General features: G+C 36.6%; 3 protein-coding genes across 5 annotated transcripts; all 3 read left to right on the forward strand.

The window, feature by feature from the left end:
• Positions 1 to 3,659: 3,659 nt before the first annotated feature.
• On the forward strand, positions 3,660 to 7,456 carry LOC111801342. Its single transcript, XM_023685302.1, has 7 exons — positions 3,660 to 4,045; positions 4,130 to 4,227; positions 4,480 to 4,582; positions 5,378 to 5,439; positions 5,534 to 6,261; positions 6,383 to 6,945; positions 7,029 to 7,456. The coding sequence occupies exons 4-7, from the start codon at positions 5,430 to 5,432 to the stop codon at positions 7,135 to 7,137; spliced, it is 1,410 nt and encodes a 469-aa protein (XP_023541070.1). The 5' UTR covers positions 3,660 to 4,045; positions 4,130 to 4,227; positions 4,480 to 4,582; positions 5,378 to 5,429; the 3' UTR covers positions 7,138 to 7,456.
• Positions 7,457 to 9,362: 1,906 nt separating this feature from the next.
• On the forward strand, positions 9,363 to 12,590 carry LOC111802641. The gene is made up of 6 exons (XM_023687075.1): positions 9,363 to 9,808; positions 9,912 to 10,015; positions 11,011 to 11,108; positions 11,667 to 11,881; positions 12,067 to 12,116; positions 12,204 to 12,590. The coding sequence occupies exons 1-6, from the start codon at positions 9,439 to 9,441 to the stop codon at positions 12,234 to 12,236; spliced, it is 870 nt and encodes a 289-aa protein (XP_023542843.1). The 5' UTR covers positions 9,363 to 9,438; the 3' UTR covers positions 12,237 to 12,590.
• A 1,741-nt stretch (positions 12,591 to 14,331) lies between these two features.
• LOC111802638 (DNA-directed RNA polymerase 1B, mitochondrial-like) lies at positions 14,332 to 25,154 on the forward strand. 3 transcript variants are annotated; one of them, XR_002816274.1, is made up of 20 exons: positions 14,332 to 15,330; positions 15,642 to 15,872; positions 16,017 to 16,150; positions 16,281 to 16,347; positions 16,535 to 16,593; positions 17,748 to 17,865; positions 18,202 to 18,315; positions 20,312 to 20,443; positions 20,524 to 20,940; positions 21,092 to 21,142; positions 21,451 to 21,521; positions 21,995 to 22,079; positions 22,185 to 22,337; positions 22,526 to 22,600; positions 23,427 to 23,516; positions 23,603 to 23,650; positions 23,825 to 23,939; positions 24,057 to 24,160; positions 24,369 to 24,599; positions 24,802 to 25,154. XR_002816274.1 is itself a non-coding variant. In XM_023687071.1 (19 exons), exons 1-19 carry the CDS (start codon positions 14,557 to 14,559, stop codon positions 24,477 to 24,479), a joined length of 2,949 nt encoding a protein of 982 aa, XP_023542839.1. In that variant the 5' UTR covers positions 14,332 to 14,556; the 3' UTR covers positions 24,480 to 25,154. The 3 variants fall into 3 exon arrangements, 1 of the variants encoding a protein (XP_023542839.1); XR_002816275.1 differs by having other exon boundaries at positions 24,810 to 25,154; XM_023687071.1 differs by having other exon boundaries at positions 24,369 to 25,154.
• The last annotated feature ends 1 nt before the right edge of the window (position 25,155 follows it).

Genomic DNA, 25,155 nt, shown 5'->3' on the forward strand with positions numbered 1-25,155 from the left:
ATATTGCCCAACAATGGACTTGGTTTTAATTTTATTTATTTATAATGGATTAAATATATGTTTTGGTCTTTAATACTTAATTATTATTATTATTATTATTATTATTTTAATTTAGTCTCTAAAAAATCTTTAATTTAACACGATATTTTGGGCTAAAGCCCATTGGAAAGTGAAGTTGGGCCGACAAGAAAAAGCCCATAAAATCAGAAATATTCGGTGGGAGGGATAATTGAAAATTCAATTTTCAAATAAATAAATAAATAAATAAGGGAAAAAAGGATGGAAAATTGGGTGGCTGACTAATTATTTATCTATTATTAAAAATAATATTCTATAAATTTTTCCTTTTCTCACCGAACCGGGTTTTTTTTTTTTTTTTTTTTGTCGTCACTCGGTTGAACCCATCCCTTCTTTCATTCTCTGCTATTGTCGTTTTGTAGCATTGAGGTTGCGTTTCGACTATAAACTCCAAACATAACATAATCTCTCTCTCTCACCGTTCCGTTGGTTAGAGACAGAGAGACAATCGGTTGTTTATAAATGTCTTGTTTCCAATGGATTCTGTAAGTGGGTCCTACTTTCTTTTATTACTCCCCTTTTTGCCCTTCATGTCATGGGTACTTTTGTAATTTCCCTCCCTCTTAGGTTCAATTATAAGCTCGGGCCACTCGTAAGCTTTTCCTTAGGCAATCTTAACCTTTGTTATTTTGAGAAGTGATCTTTGCAATCAACGACGACAAGATGACAATGACTAATATATTTATTCATTTAGATAGGTCAATATTAAGCGCGTTCGAGTATTTGATGACATTAAAAGTCTTTAAATATATAAAATATAAAAGATTAGGTGGCAAGGGGTAAATATGTAATTTTACTTTCTAAAATTATTTTTCTGAAGCTTTAAATTATGTGTATTGCTATTTAAGCTTAGAAAATAAATATTTTGATCGTTACTATTATTAAACGTCGTAACTTCAAATGTATTAGAAAGATGCCGTTATGAAACTATGTAGACTAATTGAATTAGGTATTAAATAAAGTAAATAATGTTATTGGTTGAAATAATAAAATTTTAAAATATATTCATGTAATTTATTGTATAAAAAGTATTAATATTATTATTTAACCATTTTTAATTAAAAAAAATTAACTTCAAACGGTTAATTTAAAATAATAATAATAATAAATATATATATATATATATATATATATATATATAATATTAAAAATTTATGGAGTGAAAATTCATATCATACGTGTTTCTAGACGTAATTGTTTTATTTTCATATTTTATATAGTTATTTTTATTTTCTAAATAACATTTTTAAAATTTAATAATATGTATTTTTTTTTTATCGATATATATCTTAATATAATTATGTTTAAATTAAATAATTTTTTTAAAGTCTAAATAAAATTAATTAGTGGAAGAATATTGATTAAGGCATTAATTTGGTAATTTAAAAAAAAAATTGATTGAAAATGAAAGGAGGAGACAAGCATGAGATGAAGCAACTCAAAAGTAGCCACGTGAGAATGTTGACTTTTGACATGATGGGTGGACATGCCACATGATGTGTCAATTCTCACATTCATACATGGAGATGCTGACACATGCATACGTGTCATTTTAGTTTGCCTTTAAACCCTATTTCATTACCTACGTTGGATAATTGGAAATTATTTGGGAGAAAGAAAACAACTAGAAAATGATATGAAACTTGTAGCTAGCCAAGACCTAATGTAATAGAATATTAACTTTACGGGATGTCGTGGCACGAAAAAATGTCGGTAGTAATTGCTCGACGTGGATATTGACCTCGTTGTATTTCTAATATAGCTCGATTAAGCACCTTACGTATCAGTTCAATGCCTTATACCAGTTTAGGTTTATAATAGCTCGACTCAACCCATGTCTAGGAAGGTGGACCTTATCAACGTTTCCCTGTACCCCATGCAACGTTGTCACGTTTCTTACTCCTCACTTCTAAGAGTGAAGACTGTCTCTATAAACAAACACGAGTCGTTCCTACTCACATGCATCCCAGAAAAAATTTAGAGGTCACCCAATATAGCATTGTTTCAAGTAAAGCACGTTTAACCATTAAATTCTTATGTTTGGGTCACTGAAAAGGAAGGTGCACTCTGTTGGTCTAAGTAGTGACTTTCAATTTCATTCAAATACTCTTGTTTTACTCGGGTGTCGGTATAAATATTATTATGGAATCAAAATCCAACCAAATCACTTACTTTTAATGGAGGGTGGAAATTAAAAATGTACTTTATTTAAAATATAATTAAAAGGAAAAAAAAAAGCTATTTATGTAATTTAATCTATAATATAATTATTCAACCACTCCTAGCAACATATTTGGTATTGAATATATTAATTAATTATCTTATTTTTTAAAATAACAATAAATCAAACACTTAATGCGCAACATGTTCATTAAAATAAATCAAATGGAGAATATCAATTAATAAATTTAAATAATAATAACTAACAAATTTAAACTAAATAAAAGCTTGAAGAATAAATAATCCAAAATAATTATAAAATTAAAATAAATATATTATCCTTAAGCTAAATTATTAAAAATAATAATAATAATAAATGTAGGTTAGTATTTTATTTTAATTATACGAACTTATAAATTTTCGTTTATTTAAACTAAATCCAATTAAAATAAGTTATTAATTCAACCAATTTTATTTCGATTACAGTGATTCAGCTTTTTTCGAGTTATCGAGATTTTTAAATATTGGTATTTTAATGATTTTAAAATATGAGAGTTTTTATTTTGTTGTGCATTTAATATTATTTAGGAATTATATAAAAATAATATATCAATTAATGTATATAAATTAATTTCCTTCTAACAACTTCCTCTACCTATGGTAGGTTCATAACACCCATATTTAACAAATTAAATAATATTAACTCCTTGCTTCACCAATAATTTTATTTATTTCATAACTTATATTACAAGTTAGTGATATTTGTATTTATTTAATTTTTAAAAAATTTTAAATTAGTTAACAAACCTAATTTTAATTTTGTATATAATATAAGATTTATAATTATTATTATTTTTTAATTTTTAAAAAAGTTTGAACGTATTAATGAAAATTTGAAAGTTACTGTAAAAGTAAGAGCGCACATATTGTCTATTTTAGCCTGTTACGCCGTTAGCTTCATGATACGTATGTTACGGAAAGTTTCTACACCCTTAAAATTAATGTTTTGTTCCCCTCTCCAACTGATGTGAGATCTCATAATCCACTCCCTTGAGGGTTCAATGTCTCACTGACACACTGCTCGGTATCCGACTCAATACTATTTGTAGGATGCTAACACATCTATCCTAGATATGATACCGTTTATAAAAGCCCAAGCTACTAGTAGATATTGTCTGCCATCGTATATTTAAAAAATAATTATATTTTTAAAAATTTAAAATGTATTTTTTTTGTTTTTTTTTTATAATTTAAAAATATTATTAATTTTTTTAAGGAAGGTATTTTAAAAAAAAATTAATTTGGAGTTTAATAATTTAGAAACAAAAAATTAACTGTAATTGTGCAATAAAAAAAAAGGAAGAACAGAGGCTTTACAAGGAAATGATCGCATAAAAATGGCGAAGATATTCAGAATCCCAATTCCCAAATCAGAGAAACGGACCCACAAAATATATTAGAGAAAAAAAAAAAGGGAGACAGGTTCTGATCCGAAAACCAGGGTAGAACAGTGCTAGAGTTTCGATCAAGCAGCCGAAATCCGCTATCAGAATCAGCGTTTTCCATACAACCTGGTGGACTAATCTTATGTTATCGCACTCTCAAGGAAACAGCTCCGTCCAGCTAATTTGCTCTGTTCTCACTTTTTCCGGCAAAAAAGCTGAACCGATCAACAAAAACAAATTAAAATCCTGCGGCGGTTGCTTTTGAGGAGGTGGAAATGAAAACCTGTCCGATTTTGAGTTCGTAACAGCAGAAAATGCTATCTGGGGTATACTTCCTGACATGATTGTCACCCCAAGAAAAGGTATCTCTCAACAGAGTTTATTCTCTCTCCGTTAATTTTAGAAAGGTATGGTCAAATCAAATCAAGCTCCCTTCAATTTTACAGGCGCTGACTGCAAAAGGGTACTAGGGATTGCTGCTCGATCGGTTTAAATACCTACATTTGAAGCTGCTTCTTCGGGATTGGATTCCAGAATCGTCAAGGTAAAACGAATTTCATTGTTCTTATGGGGAAATCGTTCCACTGTTTGGGGCGATGGGGAGTTTTTGAATATGAATTTTGTGCTAAAAACCAAGCCATTATTAATTGCAGAGAGAGAGAGAGAGAGAGAGAGAGGGGGGCGGTGGGTTTGATAGTTGACCTTTAATTAGTGTAACAGATAATCACAACTCATTTCCCCCGACCCCATTTATTCCCTCGTCTGCTTGTCGTAATAATCTTTGATATCTATGCAGGCGCACCTCTTGGTTTCAGGCTGCTGCTTGGTGGGTTCTTCTGTACAGTCGCTTTAACACATTTTTTAGTGCATTTTCTTCTGTTGTTCCTACAACCTTCAAGGTTTTCTCTCTTTCTTTCATCTTCCCTTCAACTTTTGTTATTTCTGTATGAACTGACTGTGCGAGGGATCATGCTTCTCAATCATTTTCTTTATGTTCTCTTGCTTGGATCATAAACTGGATAGCCTCTTTTCCATGAACATGGAGCAAGGAAAGTTGGGATTTCCTTGTTTTTCTTTATATTTTGTTTGGAATTGGATCTGTTTTGTTAGTCAGATATCTGATTCCATCCATTAGTACACAGAATTGAAGAATTCCTATCTGGGTTTTCTCTCAGTTCCTTGGAACTTTCTTCCACTTTTCTCCATTTCTGTTCTTAAATTATAAGATTAAATAACAGGTGGTCGGATCTAGTATGAACTACCAGACAAAAAGGGGGTGGGAATCTTGAGAGGGGCCGATCTTGGGTACCCTTTGATTGAATATTTGAATTTGGGGTTTAAAATTTCCGTTTAGATTTAAGAAGTTCTTGTTAAGTTAAACCTTTCCTGTCTTTTTACATGAACAGGACTGTGGATTTGCTTCAAAATTTCCCTTACAGAGCATTGCATATGAACTGATTGTTGTTTACTGCTTATGATTCTAAGTACTGAAAATGATCAAGTGGCTTATATTTTCCTGTTTATAGTCAGTCAATGGATTCATAATCTTGTTTTTTGACTTATGGGAACCATGAAAACATTCTTATTGTGACTTTAAACTTAAAATTTGGCCTCTTGAAACTTCTTGAGCTGACCTTCTGCTATGTATATTCTTATTTTATTGTGACTTTTCTGTTCTGGCCTATGAATGACAGACTCTTTGGTGCATGTCTTGAGAAAATCCATTGGAAACAGTTCATTTGAATCATGAAAATTGGTAAATCTCATGTTCTTCTTCTTTTCTTTCCCCCTTTTTTCTGGTAACCATGTGAATTTGTAGCAATTATTCATGTTTCCTGATGATTTTACAGAGGGTGAAGCCGTAGTTTGCCATTCAAATGCTGGCCCCAAGTTTGTTCCTAAGTCATTTGAATGTGATAATGATGCTATTGATTCTGGTGGGTTGAAGCTAGCAGATCAGAAAGAACTTGCAAGCCGTCCGAAAGGTTATGAGGATGCCGATCGCAATAATATTGCTGCAGATGGTTGGGTTGTACCTAAGCTTGATTGTTTAAGTCTTGATGATTTTAATGACTATGACAAGGCTAATAAACCCATTGTGTCACCACGCACGAATTCTTCGGAAGTAGACTTGTTCGAGGAAGACTCGGAGTTGTTCATGGAAAAGAGTATCGTTGAATGTCAACTTCCTGAACTGATAGTTTGTTACAAAGAAAATATTTGCAATATCGTTAAGGATATTTGTATCGACGAGGGAGTACCTTCTCGGGATAACCTTGAGAAGGCTGTCCGTGCCATTGTCCCTCCTGAGAAAGATTGGAAGGACGAGTCGGCACGAGACCTGGCAAAAGGAGATATGTTTGCTTCAGATGATTCAGAGCATTCGGAATCTTTTGGCGACAAGGATTCACCCAAACTACGCGATTCCAAGGATTCGGCTAGAACACCCGACGCCGAATATGATGTGGCATATTTTACTGACAATGATATACTAAATCTTCCAATGACAGACTTGGTTGCAGGGAGCTTAAAGCCATTGATCAACAATAAGAATGAGCCTCACTCTCAGGCTGAACAGGCATGTTTTTTTTTGGGCATAATGGGACTTTCATTACTGTTCTTGTTGGCTCTTTATAGCTCAACCATGGTCATGTTGTAATGGTGCGTGTTAGAAGGTGATTTCGTTTGTTCCGATGCAGGTTTTGATTGAAGCTACGAGTTTGAAACTCGCTGTTTCGGCATGTGTAGCTGAAGAATCTGGTAGTAACCCGAAAGAAGCAATGTCAGCATTCACTACATCATCTCCCGTACCGGAAGATCCCGAAAATAGCGCTTCTGGGAATGATATATCATATAATAGTAAATTGGACAATGGAAACATCACTTTTGATTTTAATTCTTTATCATCCACAGCTAGTGATGGACTCGAGCGTGGTGATAATGGCGACTTAAACTCTTCAACTCCTTCGACCAGTGCCTTGATGGACTGCCGAGACACGAGCAGTAGCTCGAGCAGCTCCAAATGTCAAGTGCAGTGTCACGATACTAGTATTAGCCTCAAACGTGTGGAATATGAAGATGTACTGAAGGCAGGAGTTGGTCATCAAGTTTCGAGCCAAGTTCAACGTGGTGGCGTAGGTGAAGCAAGTTTCTCTTCAATGGTACCGTTCAGGAGTAATTCAGATCGTATAGGGTACTCCGGCAGCATTTCTATTCGGTCGGATAGCAGCACGACGAGCACCCGTTCCTTTGCGTTTCCTGTGTAAAGCTCTATTTCTCTTATAATGTCTGCATAATTTATAGTAAATTGGAACTAATGAGACCAATATCTTTATCTTCATGCAGATTACAACCCGAGTGGAATAGTAGCCCTGTTAGAATGGCTAAAGCTGATCGAAAGCATCTACGAAAGCATAGGTGTTGGAAAAAGAGCATTCTGTGCTGTAGATTCTGAAACCTTTTACTAATTTATTCGTAGGTTTAGTGTCGAAAATATAAACGTTTACTTCACACACACACTGTCGGGTCATTTTACGAGATTAGTCGAAATACGTATTTGTTGATTCGAACGCTCGATGCAGATTAACATTGTTTTGACTGTAAAAGGAGTCAGTGATTGAGTTTGGCTGCTGCCTGCCATATTGGCTTGCTCAAGTGTTCTTATGAGCTAAACCAGAGTGTTTGACAAAGTCATTTGGTTTGTGGAATGGGAAAAGCTTGTACTGGTGAACGTTGCTATAAATATATAGATATACAACATTCTTTTGCGAACATGGGGTTGATAGCCATGGCCTTACTCGGCTTGTTTTTCACTCTATTCTTTTGTTGTCAAATCTCATATCTCACATTGGTTGAAGAGGAGAACTCGTGTGGAAGTCTAAATAGAATAATATCTGCCACCAATGGATATGAGCTATTACAAATGGTATCATAGCCATACACTAAGCGGTACATCAGCAAGGACGCTGAGCCGCAAAAAGGGGTGGACACTAGTCGGTGTGCCAACGAGAACGTTGAGCCTTGAAGTGGGTAGATTGTGAGATCCCACATCGGTTGGAGAGGGTAACAAAACATTTATCTTATAAGAGTGGAAACTTCTTCATAGCAAACGCGTTTTAAAAACCTTAAAGGGAAGGTCGAAAGGGAAAGTCTCAAGAAGATAATATCTGCTAGCGGTGGGCTAGTTTGCTCGACGAGGAAGTTCAAAATACCACAAGTGCGAGTGAATTGTCATTTTTATTCTTATTTTTTACAGATTCCTTGACAATCACTTAAGTTAAAGCGTTTTATTAGTACTTCTTCACTTTACTCTTCATTTCAATACTTTTCTGGTCGTACGTACCTTTAATCGAGAGATCAAAAATTCAAATCCTCGTGACCATCACATATGTTGTTGAATTGAAAAAATGACGTGTTAGTATGAGTCGAAGTCACGTGTTATACTTTTTTTAGCTCAACAATTATAAAATGTAAGATCGAACCACATATGTCTTATCTATTAAGCTATGCTCAAAAGGACAGTTCGTGTTACAATAACAGCATGAATGAATAACGTTTGTTGTAACATAATTGTTTTTAATAAATGCTTTATGAGTTATGAGTTCTAGGAAAGGCAATAATTAATATCATTGCAACATTTGCAGGCCTGCCAAGGGAAGCAAAACGACGTCGTCCTAAACATAACGTGTCACTCCGGCGTCCTTGAAGTTGTCTCATATTTCTAATCTAACCCCCTAATTTTTTCATTTTTACAATTTTAGCCCAATAAAATGAGGGATTTGCATCCTTAACCATCTGTTGTGGCCGACAAACTATTTTAGGGATTTGATATAATTAATAATAATCAAATTAGAGGGCCCCACTTCGTTTCTCTATATTTCATTTTATTTATTTTTTATTATTATTTCTTTATTAGTATCTTTTTTTAATTATTTAAATATTTCTTGGCAGAAAATCAAGGATCGTTGTCGTTTCCATCAACCATGTGTCGGCTAAAATATTTTGTAGTTTATATTTATATTAATAATTTAAATTTTATTATTGAAGGAAAAAAATTACCTAATTTACCATAGTTTCTGTCTCCCTCATGATTTTTAAATAAAACGCGTTTATTACCGAGAGATTTCCACACCCTTATAAGAAATGTTTCGTTTCCCTCTCCAATCAATGTAGAATCTCACAATGGTCTGACTCTTAAAAAGCTAAGCTCACTGCTAGTAGATATTGTTCGCTTCGGTTCGTTACGAATCATCATCAGGCTCACAATTTTTAAAACGCGTCTACTAGAGAGAGATTTTCATACCCTTATAAGTAATGTTCCTCTCGGGAGCCAAATGTTCTCACTAATACACTATCTAGTATCTGACCTTGATACTATTATAAGAGTACAGAAACTTCTACCTAATGGACGCGTTTAAAATTGTGAGGCTAACATCGATACATAATGGGTCAAAAACTGATAATATATGTTAGCAGTGGACAGGTAAATTTAAAATGATGTCCTTTTGGTGTGGTAGGATCGCATAAATAATAAAATTCTAAAAATTAAATTATATGGATAGTTGTAAATGGAGGATAAATTTGTAATTTACTATTTAATCAAATAATTGGGCCGAAGCCCAAAAAAAATGGAAAATACAAATAAAGGCTTTGTAAAGGAAACGCCGCTGAATACAAAAGCGCGTTACCGGGAACGAGAGTGGACAAGAACAGAACAGAACGGAGCAGAAGAAACGAAGAAGAAGAAGAAGAGTTAATGGAGGATTTATGGAAGAGAGCGAAATCCTTCGCAGAAGAAGCGGCGAAGAAGTCACAGACCTTAACGTCGACCTCCACACTCACTGAATTGGTCTCTGAAACTGCGAAAAAGTCCAAGGAGCTTGCTGCTGAGGCCTCCAAGACTGCTGATCTCATCAAAACAGCAGCCATCAAGCAGGCCGATCATCTCAAATCACTCAACGTTTCCGACATTATACCTCCTCAACTACCTTCCATTTCCATCCCCAATTTCTCCGCTCCCTCGCCGCATTCTCAGTCTGAGCTCGAGAAGTTTGGCCTCAATGACGATCTGAGAGAGTTTGTTAGGGGCTTTACTTCAACTACTTTCAAGAACTTTCCGATCCAAGGTAGAAGTAAATTCGGGGAATGTGATGTTAATTTTCGGATTGGAAATTGTTCTATGGTTTTAACATGCGTAATTGACGCGGATTGTTTTGATGATTAATGTAGACGAACCGGAGGCGTCTGACGTTGCGGTTACGGCTTCTAATGTGCGTAAGGATCTGACGGAATGGCAAGAACAGCACGCCACGCTGGTTCTCACCAATGTCAAGGTGAGACGAAATGTTTTAATTCATTGTAATCTTGATTGAATTTGATTAAATCATGCACTGTTTTGCTAGGAATCTATTGTCCCCTACTGATTTAGGTTCTTTGATTTTGAATTGTTTATCATTCTGGGATATTGCGCTATTTTTTTTTTAAATGAAACAAATTTTCATCGAGAATCGAAAAAAGTACAGTTGATACGGTGTGAACCAAGCAGTCCAATTCAACTAAATCACGGTCAGGCTGAAACTTGGTTTTGATTTTTCTGCCCATTGCTTCTCTAAATTTCTATTTGATCTTTCTGGTTCTAAACTTCATGTGAATCAATGCATGTCTGGTGCTTTACCCGAAAAAGGAAAAGAAGGAACTCTTGCTACTTTCAAAAGCTATTGTTGGATATGACTTTAAAAATCAGAAGTCTGACGTCCAGCTTCTTCTGTATGTTTAATTTGTGATGTGGTCTCCCACATGCTAATCAGAGTTGGATCTCATTCTCTTTATCAAGAACTTATGCGACAAGGAAGTATTGAAAAGAAGCATATGGAAAAAAAAAACCCCGTTCGTATAGTAAAACTTCAAAAACATGCCTACTCAGTACTCGTTGCCTTTACACTTTGGTGATCTTCATTTCTCTCATGTCAAATGATTAAAACACCACATCTCATCCATATATAACTTTTATAGCTTTCAGAAGTTTGCTGAATAGGACAGCTACAATTGCTTAATGCTTGTTCCTTTAACACCAATCAATAAAAACACGCCAACTGTTGACCCTAGATGATGCATTAATCACGAAAGATTGCACCCAGATGGTACACATGAATTTTAGTTGCACTTGATTAATCTGTTAGTTCAGAGTTGTTAACCTTTGATTGTCTTCATCAGCAAGAGTAGATCGTCGTCGCCTTTTCATTTGCTCCTGTCATGATAGCCATAAGTGAATCTTCTTTTCATCCAAAATACAAATTTAAAATGCCCCTATATCTCAACTCTGTTGCAGGAAATTTCCAGATTAAGATATGAACTATGTCCAAGAATTATGAAAGAAAGGATATTCTGGAGGATATATTTTACACTTGTCAGCAGTCATGTTGCTCCGTAAGTTGCATTTCTTTTAATTGAAGCTCTTTCTGTCTAATCTTCAGTTCAGTCTTACTTGCTTCGTTGTTTCTTATTGTAAGTTGGAAGAAATATGCCACCACTTGCCAAGCATCTAATATTGAGGTGTTTCAACCATCTCGAGAAATTTACTTGTAGACTTCACCATACTGGAAAATAGTTTCAAGGGTTCGACGTGCTTCTTTTTCATCACTTTTTATTTAACCTCCTCACTGAATTATTGAAGCATCTGATTTTCTGTTGATTGTATACACCAATTTGGCTTTACATATAATACAGGGTTTTTGTTTTGGTTTTTCTTATTTCAGAAAAGCATATTAGATTAGTACATTTGCAGGTATAAGAAATTTTAGGAATTATGAAAGTTATATTATTGTGATATAGCCTGACGTAATATACCATTTAGAATAAATATCTCACTGGAGAATAAATGGCTGTCAAGTCGTTGCACCTATCTATCTATCTATATATATATATATCTTATCATCAAAGGATCCTGTCTTAGTAGCATACACTCCTAATTTTTGAAAAACACAGATACGAGAAGAAATACATGGAAGAGATTAAGCTGAAGTCTGAAGAACAAAGAACAGCTGATGAAACCAAGCAAACTCCGTTGGTTGATTCCTCTGAAAAAGTTGAAGTGGCGGAAAAGAACCTGAAGGGTAAAACTTCCCCATCGCTGTCTACTGATCAAGACTTGGATACTTTTCTTTTGGGAGATCTTGAAGACAGTGATGGGGGAGGTGCAGGTAAATCCTCTCCTCGATTCTGATTCATACCCCGATTTAACAAATTTCAATATTCTCTGGGGCCCTTGCACTTATCATCTTGAGCACATATTAAATGCAGAGTGGGGCAAAAACAAATTCTTTGATGAAACCACGCAAACTCCTTCCATTACTTATAGTTATGTTGTTTGTCATTTTTTTTCCAGATGAGGGTGACGAAAGCTTTGACGACGACTTTGACAAGATTGAAAACTCGGTATGTTTGTGCTTTCCTTTTGCTCTTCTCACATTGTATTCCAGCTTCCAATCTTAAACCGATCCGCAAACTTCATGGATGCCGCAGGACGTCGAAGAAGAAAACCCCAAGGCGAAGTAATACAATAAGAAGCAGATGCAACAGGTGAGATGGGGTTTTTTAATAGGATCGTGGCTTAGCTTCCATAACAAAAGGAAGAATGGGCTGCTGAGAAGAAAGTCGTGGTGCATACTCATACCATAGCGAGGTATTGCAGGTTGTTTCATTCCCAAAAATAAGAAGAAAATGAAGAATATTGTTGTTCTAGAAATACCAGTAAATTTTAGTCTATGCCGATTGTATTCAATTGTATAAACAAGGCTGACATTGAGTGACGACTCTATATAGTACTGGGGATGGCTGGTATTCCCTCGCTCGCAGGTGTACAGAATTTACAGATGAATTTGTTAAATCGATTATGGTTGTTTGGAATTATTCTACTTGCGGATGAACTTAACTTTCTTTTGGAGCTCTTTTTCTTACTTAGAAAAAGAAGGCGATGCAGAAACCAAGCGCCTTCTGAATCCCCCACCTGCTACTAAAAAATTTCCTTTCACTCAATCAGTTCATCGCATTCCACTGGATGTCGACGTTGATCTCGTCGACTACCTCGTCGAGAAAATTAGTATTCTGAAGCTTTCATGGCCGACAGTCTGATTCTGCTGCTACTTCTCTTCTCCAAGATGACAAGACAAATTCCCTGGTATGCTCATTTCTTATACTTCTGGACTGATTGTTTCTCTTCGGTTGAAAATAGAACATGAAACCGTAAGCTTCCAAGTAGTGGGGGCAACTAGGACTCTCACCACGTGCCTGTCGAAAAATGAGTTGAGTATTCATAAGCAGTGACTTGGTTAGGAGTTATCTCTTAGCTTAGTTCTCTTTGTTTCGTTTGATAGATGGTCGGCAAGTATGATGGTCTTATTGATGAATATGCACGTATTTTGTGTGTCTTTTATTGGCGAATTTGAAAACCTCATGAATTGACTTGGGTTACAAGTGTGGTTTTGGTCGTAACGACCGCCTCCTTTTGTGTAACTGGTTATTCCTTACCTTGAGACCAAATTGATTATTAGGCCGTCAAAATTGTAACCAGTATACTGGAAGCTATTTCAGTAAAAATATGGTTTCTTTTGGTAGAGTTATGGATTGTTTTTATAGTTTACAAATTCATTGGACGCAAAAAAAAGAGACATGGAAGTGGCAAAATGCTCGTTTGAATTAAAGTTTAAATTAAGTTTAAAATAATAGACACTTAGATTTTTTATTTAATATTCTAATAATCTTTCCAATAATAGCTCGTTTGAACTGGTCCGCACCATTACGCTTTCTAGCACCGAATTCCACCCGCAGTGACTCAAAAATTGCGAGGTTGACGACAATACATAACGGACTTTAGCAGACAATATTTATTAGCTGTGGGTTTGGGTAGCGTTGGTGCTAGCAAAAACGCTTTGACACAAAAGATGCGTTCTAAAATCTTGAGACTGACCTGATACATAATGGGCCAAAGCAAACAACATCTATTAGTAGTGGGTTTGAGAAATGTTTATGTCAGCAATAACGCTAAGAAGCATGTCTTGTATGGAAACCTCTCCATATCTAATAACTTGTTTTTTCCTCTTCCTCGTCTCCTCTACCTCCACTACAACAAGCACATTGACACTGCGAAATAGCGATTCCAGCATCAACCACTTATCGTGATGCCTCCAACATCCCTTTCAATGCCACCATTCTCTGTTGAGGATTATTGTGAGTGAGTCCCACGTTGGTTAATTTAGTAGAACGACATATGTGCCATTGGTTAATTTAGTAGAATGACATATGTGCCAACGGGTCGGGTAATACTACAACACCACCCCCAAAATTTCTTGGAACGACATATGTGCCAAATTTACGGCATTGTGTAATTCCATTACGATTTACCACATTGAATGTTTATTCCGAAATTTGGGCCGAAAGTTCCTGGATCAACGGCGCGTTAAAAAAAACCGAGTAAGCCCATTAGGCCCAATAAGAGAACAAGCGGGCTAACATTGTGCGGTGACCCAACGGGTCGGGTTTTGACCTGGTTGAAGAATGGGTGAAGGAATAAATGTTGGAGAAAACGTAGGTTTTAGGAGGGTTTAATGGCCGCCGCTGTGGTTCTCTTCTCCGTTCTCCCACCATTTTGAGATCTCTACCTTCATCTCTACCTTCATCTCTACCTTCATCTCTCATCCTTCCCGCGTTTGAATTCTTTGTATTCAACTTTGTGTTCTTAGTTTCTCACTGCCTGAGAACATTTCGGAGAAACTGCATATTCCGACTATCAGTTCTTCGCATTTTCCATCTCCTTCACCTGCGTTTTGAATTGCTTGAACTTGTTGTTGTGGGAATTCGGAATCCCTACTACCCGAGAATGTGGAGAAACATTGTCAAAAGAGCTGCTTCAAGGAGGGATACGTTCTTCTCCAGAAAAGTTATTGAAGACTCTATCTTTGTTGAGGAAATTAGATCCTCCAGGACACTCGGAAGCTTGAAATCATGTTGCCTGTTAGAGGGCTCTCGTGGAATCAGCTTTTTCCATTCCCGTGAAGTTGGGTTTGCGAAATCCAATTTCGCACATTCAAGCGATCCCGTAGCTTTTTATGGGGTTCTAAACCATGCCAATGGCTACGCAACTGCTGCGGAGGCTGCCATTTCCGATGAGGACTTATCAGGGTCGGAAGAAATTCAGGAATTGATGGAGGAACTAAGCAAACAAGATAAGGTGGAGTCTCACTTTAAGCAGCCTAAGAAAATGGTGGATGGAATGAGGGTAGGTAAGTACAATATTCTACGGAAGAGACAGATAAAGATGGAGACGGAGGCTTGGGAAGAGGCTGCCAGAGAGTATCAAGAGCTATTAACGGATATGTGTGAGCAGAAGTTGGCGCCCAATTTACCTTACATGAAGTCTTTATTCCTTGGTTGGTTTGAACCCTTGCGTGATGCAATTGCTGCAGACCAGGAGTTTTGCAAGAAGAAGAGTAGAGTGTCTCATTTTGCTTATTTTGATCTTCTGCCGGCGGATATGATGGCTGTGATTACAATGCATAAGTTAATGGGGTTGTTGATGACTAACAGTGGAGGAAACAGTAGTGTCAGGGTAGTCCAAGCTGCTTGTCAGATAGGAGAAGCCATTGAACACGAGGTTGGTTAGTTTCAAATTCTTTTACTTTATTGTCTAAAATTTTGCATTTGTTTTAGATTTCCCATTGATATGAAGTTCGCTAGGTATCAAAGTAAAAAAACCAGTCATGGTTTTCTTTCCAATATTGAGAGCTATCGATCATATAGCAAGGTTTCTTACCTCATTCTGTCAGTTTTTCTTTCTCTTATTTAGATATGTGATATATTTGTTCTTGTTTGGCAATGAACATCTGAACTCTGATTGACATTTTTAACAAAAGTGTTGAAGTAATTGAAATATTTGTTTGGACAATTTTCTTTTCTACGAAATAGGTTAGAATACACAAGTTCTTTGAGAATATGAAGAAGAAGAAGAGTAATGAAAAAACTACTGAAGGAGACACTGAACCTGTGGTTGAAGACCAGGAGAAAGTGGCCAAAGAACAAGACAAATTGAGGAAAAAAGTCACCAACCTGATGAAAAAACAGAAGTTGCGGCAAGTTAGGATGATAGTCAAGGAACACGACCATTTAAAGCCTTGGGGCCAGGATGCGCATGTGAAGGTTTCTGTTTTTAATTTTTTGCCCATAGTCTCAATGTGAAGTAATGCGTAAATTCTGGTGTACTTGCTGTGAGCTACTGTAGATGTTGATGTACACATATTAACAGCGAAAAATTGTTTAATTCTGGTTTCTATTGCCTTCCAGGTTGGTTGTCGTTTGATTCAGCTATTGATTGAAACAGCGTATATTCAACCTCCAATGGATCAGTTAGGAGGGGGTCCTCCTGATATTCGTCCCGCATTTGTCCATACTCTTAAAACCATCACAAAAGAAGCACAGTTAATGAGCCTTCTGCTCTCGTTGTTTATTTTTCATATTTATCTCACTTCAATTTTTCTACATATTCTTTCTATGTCTGATCTGTATTACTACTACTACTAATTATTACCATTTTGTTTCTTCCCGCAGAAAGACTAGCAGAAGATATGGTGTTATTGAATGCGATCCACTTGTTCGCAGAGGCCTGGAGAAAACTGTAAGTAAAATCATACATTGTGGGCTGTTCCGTACTCGGTGTGAATTTGGTTGCTTTTCTATAAATAGTTTGTAGACATTATTTTTGCTGTATGATTATGCAACTCTGTAGTTCTGCAAGGTTCTCTCTCTCTCAAAATTACTCAGTTTATGTCTTGGATTAGTGATTGTCTTCAGTTTTGTCTCAGGCAAGACACATGGTCATACCATATATGCCTATGCTGGTGCCTCCCCTTAATTGGACAGGGTAGGTTACTCTATATTTTAATCTATTTCAATAAATTCTAATAGTTTCCATAATATTCAGAGAATGAAAACCTAGTTTCATGTAACGATATTTACTGGTTCATTTGTTGAAGAGTATATATATCTGAATGATATGTATTTTCTGAAGCTTAAGTATCATTTGTGCTGTATGCTTGTTATGTTTGGTGGTTGATGTCTGCTATTCGTNTTGCTTGAACTTGTTGTTGTGGGAATTCGGAATCCCTACTACCAGAGAATGTGGAGAAACATTGTCAAAAGAGCTGCTTCAAGGAGGGATACGTTCTTCTCCAGAAAAGTTATTGAAGACTCTATCTCTGTTGAGGAAATTAGATCCTCCAGGACACTTGGAAGCTTGAAATCATGTTGCCTGTTAGAGGGCTCTCGTGGAATCAGCTTTTTCCATTCCCGTGAAGTTGGGTTTGCGAAATCCAATTTCGCACATTCAAGCGAGCCCGTAGCTTTTTATGGGGTTCTAAACCATGCCAAAGGCTACGCAACTGCTGCGGAGGCTGCGATTTCCGAGGAGGACTTATCAGGGTCGGAAGAAATTCAGGAATTGATGGAGGAACTAAGCAAACAAGATAAGGTGGAGTCTCACTTTAAGCAGCCTAAGAAAATGGTGGATGGAATGAGGGTAGGTAAGTACAATATTCTACGGAAGAGACAGATAAAGATGGAGACGGAGGCTTGGGAAGAGGCTGCCAGAGAGTATCAAGAGCTATTAACGGATATGTGTGAGCAGAAGTTGGCGCCCAATTTACCTTACATAAAGTCTTTATTCCTTGGTTGGTTTGAACCCTTGCGTGATGCAATTGCTGCAGACCAGGAGTTTTGCAAGAAGAAGAGNATATACCATGTTGAAAAATTAATATCACTGGACTCTAGAGACGATCATAAGATATTAGGACTCTGGTACTTCCTCTTTGTCGAAGAAGATTTTTGCTTTGACTATATGTTTCATGGGCTTTGTCTTTGAAGTCGCGATACCATCTTNTAGTTTCATGTAACGATATTTACTGGTTCATTTGTTGAAGAGAATATATATCTGAATGATGCGTATTCTCTGAAGCTTAAGTTTCATTTGTGCTGTATGCTTGTTATGTTTGGTGTTTGATGTCTGCTATTCATGTGTAGGTATGATAAAGGAGCACACTTATTCCTACCATCATATGTTATGCGAATACATGGGGCAAAGCAGCAACGTGAAGCAGTTAAAAGGGTTCCAAAGAAACAACTAGAGCCTGTTTTTGAGGTTTGAGAGTTCTGATGATTGTTTCCTAGTTTAATGATTTACATACACACCTTTGGTTTTGCCTGACCTCTTCCTCCATTCCCATATACCATGTTGAAAAATTAATATCACTGGACTCTAGAGACGATCATAAGATATTAGGACTCTGGTACTTCCTCTTTGTCGAAGAAGGTTTTTGATTTGACTATATGTTTCATGGGCTTTGTCTTTGAAGTCGCGATACCATCTTTAGAAGGAACTCCTAAGATTTTCCCATAGAAAAAATCATCTTGCAGTTTCTTTTTGAACTTCAGTTACGTAAGAATTCTTAATATATGATAATTTTTGCATTTTTAGGCACTTGATACGCTTGGAAGAACCAAGTGGAGGGTGAACAAAAGAGTTCTTAGCATTATTGACAGGATATGGGCCAGTGGCGGTCGTCTTGCTGATTTGGTTGACCGTGAAGATGTATGTTACAGAAGAAGAATGCTAGTTGTTCCTATTTGCATGTTTTCCTATCTTATGAAATTTATATCTTTTTTTGTAACTTTAACTTTAACTTCAATTTGTACAGGCTNTACTGAAGGAGACACTGAACCTGTGGTTGAAGACCAGGAGAAAGTGGCCAAAGAACAAGACAAATTGAGGAAAAAAGTCACCAACCTGATGAAAAAACAGAAGTTGCGGCAAGTTAGGATGATAGTCAAGGAACACGACCATTTAAAGCCTTGGGGCCAGGATGCGCATGTGAAGGTTTCTGTTTTTAATTTTTTGCCCATAGTCTCAATGTGAAGTAATGCGTAAATTCTGGTGTACTTGCTGTGAGCTACTGTAGATGTTGATGTACACATATTAACAGCGAAAAATTGTTTAATTCTGGTTTCTATTGCCTTCCAGGTTGGTTGTCGTTTGATTCAGCTATTGATTGAAACAGCGTATATTCAACCTCCAATGGATCAGTTAGGAGGGGGTCCTCCTGATATTCGTCCCGCATTTGTCCATACTCTTAAAACCATCACAAAAGAAGCACAGTTAATGAGCCTTCTGCTCTCTTGGTTTATTTTTCATATTTATCTCACTTCGATTTTTCTACATATTCTTTCTATGTCTGATCTGTATTACTACTACTACTAATTATTACCATTTTGTTTCTTCCCGCAGAAAGACTAGCAGAAGATATGGTGTTATTGAATGCGATCCACTTGTTCGCAGAGGCCTGGAGAAAACTGTAAGTAAAATCATACATTGTGGGCTGTTCCGTACTCGGTGTGAATTTGGTTGCTTTTCTATAAATAGTTTGTAGACATTATTTTTGCTGTATGATTATGCAACTCTGTAGTTCTGCAAGGTTCTCTCTCTCTCAAAATTACTCAGTTTATGTCTTGGATTAGTGATTGTCTTCAGTTTTGTCTCAGGCAAGACACATGGTCATACCATATATGCCTATGCTGGTGCCTCCCCTTAATTGGACAGGGTAGGTTACTCTATATTTTAATCTATTTCAATAAATTCTAATAGTTTCCATACTATTCAGAGATTGAAAACCTAGTTTCATGTAACGATATTTACTGGTTCATTTGTTGAAGAGAATATATATCTGAATGATGCGTATTCTCTGAAGCTTAAGTTTCATTTGTGCTGTATGCTTGTTATGTTTGGTGTTTGATGTCTGCTATTCATGTGTAGGTATGATAAAGGAGCACACTTATTCCTACCATCATATGTTATGCGAATACATGGGGCAAAGCAGCAACGTGAAGCAGTTAAAAGGGTTCCAAAGAAACAACTAGAGCCTGTTTTTGAGGTTTGAGAGTTCTGATGATTGTTTCCTAGTTTAATGATTTACATACACACCTTTGGTTTTGCCTGACCTCTTCCTCCATTCCCCTATACCATGTTGAAAAATTAATATCACTGGACTCTAGAGACGATCATAAGATATTAGGACTCTGGTACTTCCTCTTTGTCGAAGAAGGTTTTTGATTTGACTATATGTTTCATGGGCTTTGTCTTTGAAGTTGCGATACCATCTTAGAAGGAACTCCTAAGATTTTCCCATAGAAAAAATCATCTTGCAGTTTCTTTTTGAACTTCAGTTACTAAAGAATTCGTAATATATGATAATTTTTGCATTTTTAGGCACTTGATACTCTTGGAAGAACCAAGTGGAGGGTGAACAAAAGAGTCCTTAGCATTATTGACAGGATATGGACCAGTGGTGGTCGTCTTGCTNAGCTACTTCCATTTTTACTTGGCTATTTCTTATTCTGCGTGTTCGGGGATTGAAAATACCTCAATGCTTGCTTATTCGAAGCTAAAAGCACCTGAATTTAAATAATGCTTCTTGTACTANTTGACCGTGAAGATGTATGTTACAGAAGAAGAATGCTAGTTGGTCCTATTTGCATGTTTTCCTATCTTATGAAATTTATTTTTTTTGTAACTTTAACTTCAATTTTTACAGGTTCCTCTACCAGAGGAGCCAACTGTGGAAGATGAAGCAGAAATTCGAAAATGGAAGTGGAAACTCAAGGCTGCAAAAAAAGAGAATAGTGAGAGGCATTCACAGCGGTGTGACATTGAGCTTAAGCTTGCAGTAAGAACTTATTGAATGAATAGAATTTAAATTTGAATACTCTTGTCAAATACATTTGAATTTACTTTTATTGTGAGCAGGTGGCCAGGAAAATGAAAGAAGAGGAGGGCTTTTACTATCCTCACAACTTAGATTTTCGAGGTCGTGCATACCCAATGCATCCACATTTGAATCATCTTGGTTCTGATATGTGTCGAGGAATTCTAGAATTTGCGGAGGGACGGCCACTTGGCGAGTCAGGGTTACGCTGGTTGAAGATACATTTGGCAAATCTATACGCTGGTGGTGTGGACAAGTTATCTTACAAGGATCGAATATCATTTACTGAGAATCATTTGGATGAGATTTTTGATTCGGCAGACAGGCCTCTAGAAGGAAATCGTTGGTGGTTGGGCGCAGAGGATCCTTTTCAGTGCTTGGCAGTGTGTATTAATCTCTCAGAGGCTTTAAGAAGTCCATCGCCGGAAACAACTCTTTCCCATATGCCTGTACACCAGGTACTACTTACATTATTCTTGCAATTCGTCCCCAAATTATGAATGCAATTTTTGTTCTCTGCAACTTTATCCCTTTCGAAACCATAATCATATAGCTATTCTGCAGTATATATCTTTGTTTATCCTTATTTATTTCCCCATGATTTGGCAGGATGGTTCCTGCAATGGCTTGCAACACTATGCAGCTCTCGGGAGGGACAAGGTACTTTTAATTTCTCTAGTTAGATAAGATTAAGATACAAAGTCAGCTGAGCTACTTCCATTTTTACTTGGCTATTTCTTATTCTGCGTGTTCGGGGATTGAAAATACCTCAATGCTTGCTTATTCGAAGCTAAAAGCACCTGAATTTAAATAATGCTTCTTGTACTACACATACGAAGAACTTTAAAAATATTTCTTTTAACTATCTCTATTTTTAGGAACTCCTTAATTTTTACAAAAAAAGTCTTCTTTGAGATGACACGGTCTGTTTCTTAATTAGCATTTAATATTGTGTCATTTTTCTTCAGTTGGGAGCAGCGGCAGTTAACCTTGTAGCAGGAGATAAGCCCGCAGATGTGTACTCAGGAATTGCTGCCAGGTTACTGCATCTCTTGTTTGCATGTTTGATTGTAGGGAGGATTATTTAAGTGTTCCTCATTTTTTTTTTAATGTTTTTTTAAAATTGCTCTTTGGTGTTTTTTACATATGAAAGTTGAGTCTTAATAACCCGGCAGGCGTCAATGCCATGTTTGTTTGAATAAGCTGAAAAGTATTTTGAAGCCTGGTCATTATGATAAGGGAGCTAATATATGCGTTCCGCGAACTATAGAAAATGAAAGTATGCTCAATGCAAGTGATATTTTTTAGATCAAATTGAAGTGACTCTGCTCTCTGCATTCAACTTTGGAAGCTTCGTTTACCAACTAGTATGAAAGGAAAAATACCTATTTAGACAGTATTCTCCATGCTTTCGGTATAAAAGTTTGCAAATGACTTGTGTTTTAGAGCATATTTTTGGCGTTCGGAGGGGATCTAGTTTCTTTGTTTATTTGTATATTTTTCTGGGTGCAGAGTTCTTGACATAATACGAAGTGATGCAGAGAAAGATCCTGCAACTAATCCAAATGCGTTGCATGCTAGACTTTTAATCAATCAGGTCTGGTTACTAATAATTCTATGAGAATAATGTTTTTTAGAACTGTTTCTAATAGCTGCTTGTATGTTTTTCCTCTAATGGATTTATATTTGTGACTGCAATTAGGTGGATCGTAAACTGGTGAAACAAACAGTCATGACATCCGTGTATGGTGTCACGTATATGGGTGCACGGGATCAGATTAAGAAAAGGTTGAAAGAACGAGCATCCATTGCTGATGATTCACAATTATTTGCAGCTTCTTGCTATGCAGCTAGAGTGAGTCAATAAACTGCCATTTGCTTGTGAGAAAAATGTAGCACATTTATGCCTATTTGCATGCATATTATAGTTTTGTTTCTTTTTTTTACACAACTTTTTCTTTTATATTTACAAGAAAAATGTGTTACTACAATTATTATTATTTTGAAATGAACGTTCTGCTGATTCGAAGACTTATCGTGCAGACTACCTTGACTGCCTTGGGGGAAATGTTTGAAGCAGCAAGAAGTATCATGAGCTGGCTTGGTGAATGTGCAAAGGTGCGGTCCTTAATTAGTGATATTGTCATTATTTTGGTTATTTTGATAAAGTTCGTAGTATCACTAGCTTGAAGTGGGAATTCTTCGATAGTTCCCCTCCTCTTGTAAATTGTGTTCCTTCCTAAAAAGAAAGGACTTTTCATTGATTGGTGAAACCTTCACGCTGAAGCCGTCATAAACATGCACCCACATGGGACTTACAGAGTCTTTACTAACCCACTTTTTTCAACATCATTTACATTACTTAGGCTCATTTGGTTTTCTCCAGCCATAAGTGAACTGGATAGTCTTCCCATCAGATCTTACCAGCTTCAAAAATAGATGTTTAGGAGAAAACTGCCTTAATGCATCGACCTTCCATCTTCACTCGATAAATCTCCCAACTCCTCAGTTTCCTATCCTACTAAATTTCTTCCAGTCAAGATTTTCCTCTATTTCGTTTCAATTTCTCACGTAGAGATTGAGAAATTTAACATCAATGGTTGGGTGACCAGCCATATTTCCTAGAACCTCACCCTTTACCCAAACCCACATCGAGCTTAATTTCGTCTTCGAACAAAGATCTTAATTTTGAAATACAACTACAAGGGTTGTGATCTCCTCCATATTTCTACAATTTTCAGACTCATGTTCCCTCGTCTTAGCCGTAGGTACTTCAAATAATTTGATTTTATAACATCTTGAGGAGTGGGTTATTTTAGCAATGTTACGTTTCTTATCTTAGTTAAGTATAGAAATCTGATTTTATGTGCATTTCAGCAAGCGTTCCTCTGCCTTTTTGTCACTCGACTAAGGTGTAGCTTTTCACACATTTAATTTTCAACAGGTAATAGCTTCAGAAAATCAGCCAGTTCGATGGACAACTCCTCTTGGACTGCCAGTGGTACAACCTTACCGGCAACTAGGAAGACATCTTGTAAAGTTCTAATAAATTTGTGAACTTTAAGCTAACAATGATTTGGACTTCTCCAACAAACTGAAACTGTAATTGACTTATTGCAGATCAAGACTTCCTTGCAAGTGTTGGCTCTACAACGAGAAACTGACAAGGTAAGGCCAACCAAATCAGGAATTATTGGGTAGACTCGATGTGTTTAAAACCTTTTGAAATTGAGACGCTTCAAGTTTATTAACTCTCTTGAGATGGGTCACTGTATGCAGTAGTGCAATTCATTGGTTGCATGATATGTTTACTAGCCGGATAATTCCTATTATTTTCTGTAGGTCATGGCTACGCGTCAGAAAACAGCTTTTCCTCCAAATTTTGTACACTCCCTTGATGGTTCTCATATGATGATGACTGCTGTCGCCTGCCGAAGGGCAGGCCTTAACTTTGCAGGTTCACTTCATTTTTCTTTTACTTCTCTATTGATTGGTTCCTTTATCTCAGTGAACTTATGTGAATTCTCGAGTGTTCAATCGTGGCCATATCTCTTCTTACCATGTTTGATTACAGGTGTCCATGATTCCTATTGGACCCATGCATGCGATGTTGACGTAATGAACAGGCTACTAAGGGAGAAATTTGTTGAGCTATACGAGGCTCCTATTCTGGAGAATGTAAGTATCTCGCCCCATGTGTACTTGATCGGCTAACTTATCCTGGTTATTATTGGCAAAATATATTCCTCTTGAGACAAAATAGAGCACATTGACAGTATTATCCTATAGATACAATCTTTGGATCAATTAGAACAAAGATCTATTTGTCTTCTTCTGTCCTGGAATTTCTTTTAACTTATAAATTGAACGGTTTTTGCCTTTACAGTTACTGAAAAATTTCCAAAAGTCCTTCCCCACTTTAAAGTTTCCGCCCTTACCCGATCGGGGAGACTTCGATCTCAAGGACGTCCTGCAATCTTCCTATTTCTTCAATTAGTGCAGCCTAGATACTTCAGTCGGATGCTCTTTCTCATATGTGCTACACGTCTGTGGCTGACATACAGTCCTGTCTACGACTCTTGAAATCAGACTCTGGAGGCGAGTTTGCTACTTCGAGGTCAGTGCTGTCCAGCTACTTGTACATAACACATTCTCCAACCATTGGTAGTCTAAATCTTGGAACTTGGGAGTTCAATCTGCCATTCACGTATTCAACTTTTACCTTACAAAATAAAGATAGGTTATATTTGGAAGCTACGGAATTTCTACCTTCATTGTACTCTGATCCGGACTTAAGTTCTGACACTGCAATCAATTAGAGGTTCAGCGATGCTGAGAGACATGGCTTTCAAAGTGTGATCAATGAAGTAAGATCTCGGTGTAATCTCCCAAAGATCAGTTGGAGTGTTGCCATTTAGTTTTCATAGGATCATGGCTTAACTTCATGACAAAAGGAAGAATGGGCTGCTGAGAAGAAAGTCGTGGTGCATACTCATACCATAGCGAGGTATTGCAGGTTGTTTCATTCCCAAAAATAAGGAAAAATGAAGAAGATTGTTGTTCTAGAAATACCAGTAAATTTTAGTCTATGCCGATTGTATTCAATTTTTTAAACAAGGCTGACATTGGATGACGACTCTATATAGTACTGGGGATGGCTGGCATTCCCTTGN

This window comes from Cucurbita pepo, chromosome LG09 (genome assembly GCF_002806865.2).
Source record: "Cucurbita pepo subsp. pepo cultivar mu-cu-16 chromosome LG09, ASM280686v2, whole genome shotgun sequence".
Lineage (NCBI taxonomy): Eukaryota > Viridiplantae > Streptophyta > Magnoliopsida > Cucurbitales > Cucurbitaceae > Cucurbita > Cucurbita pepo.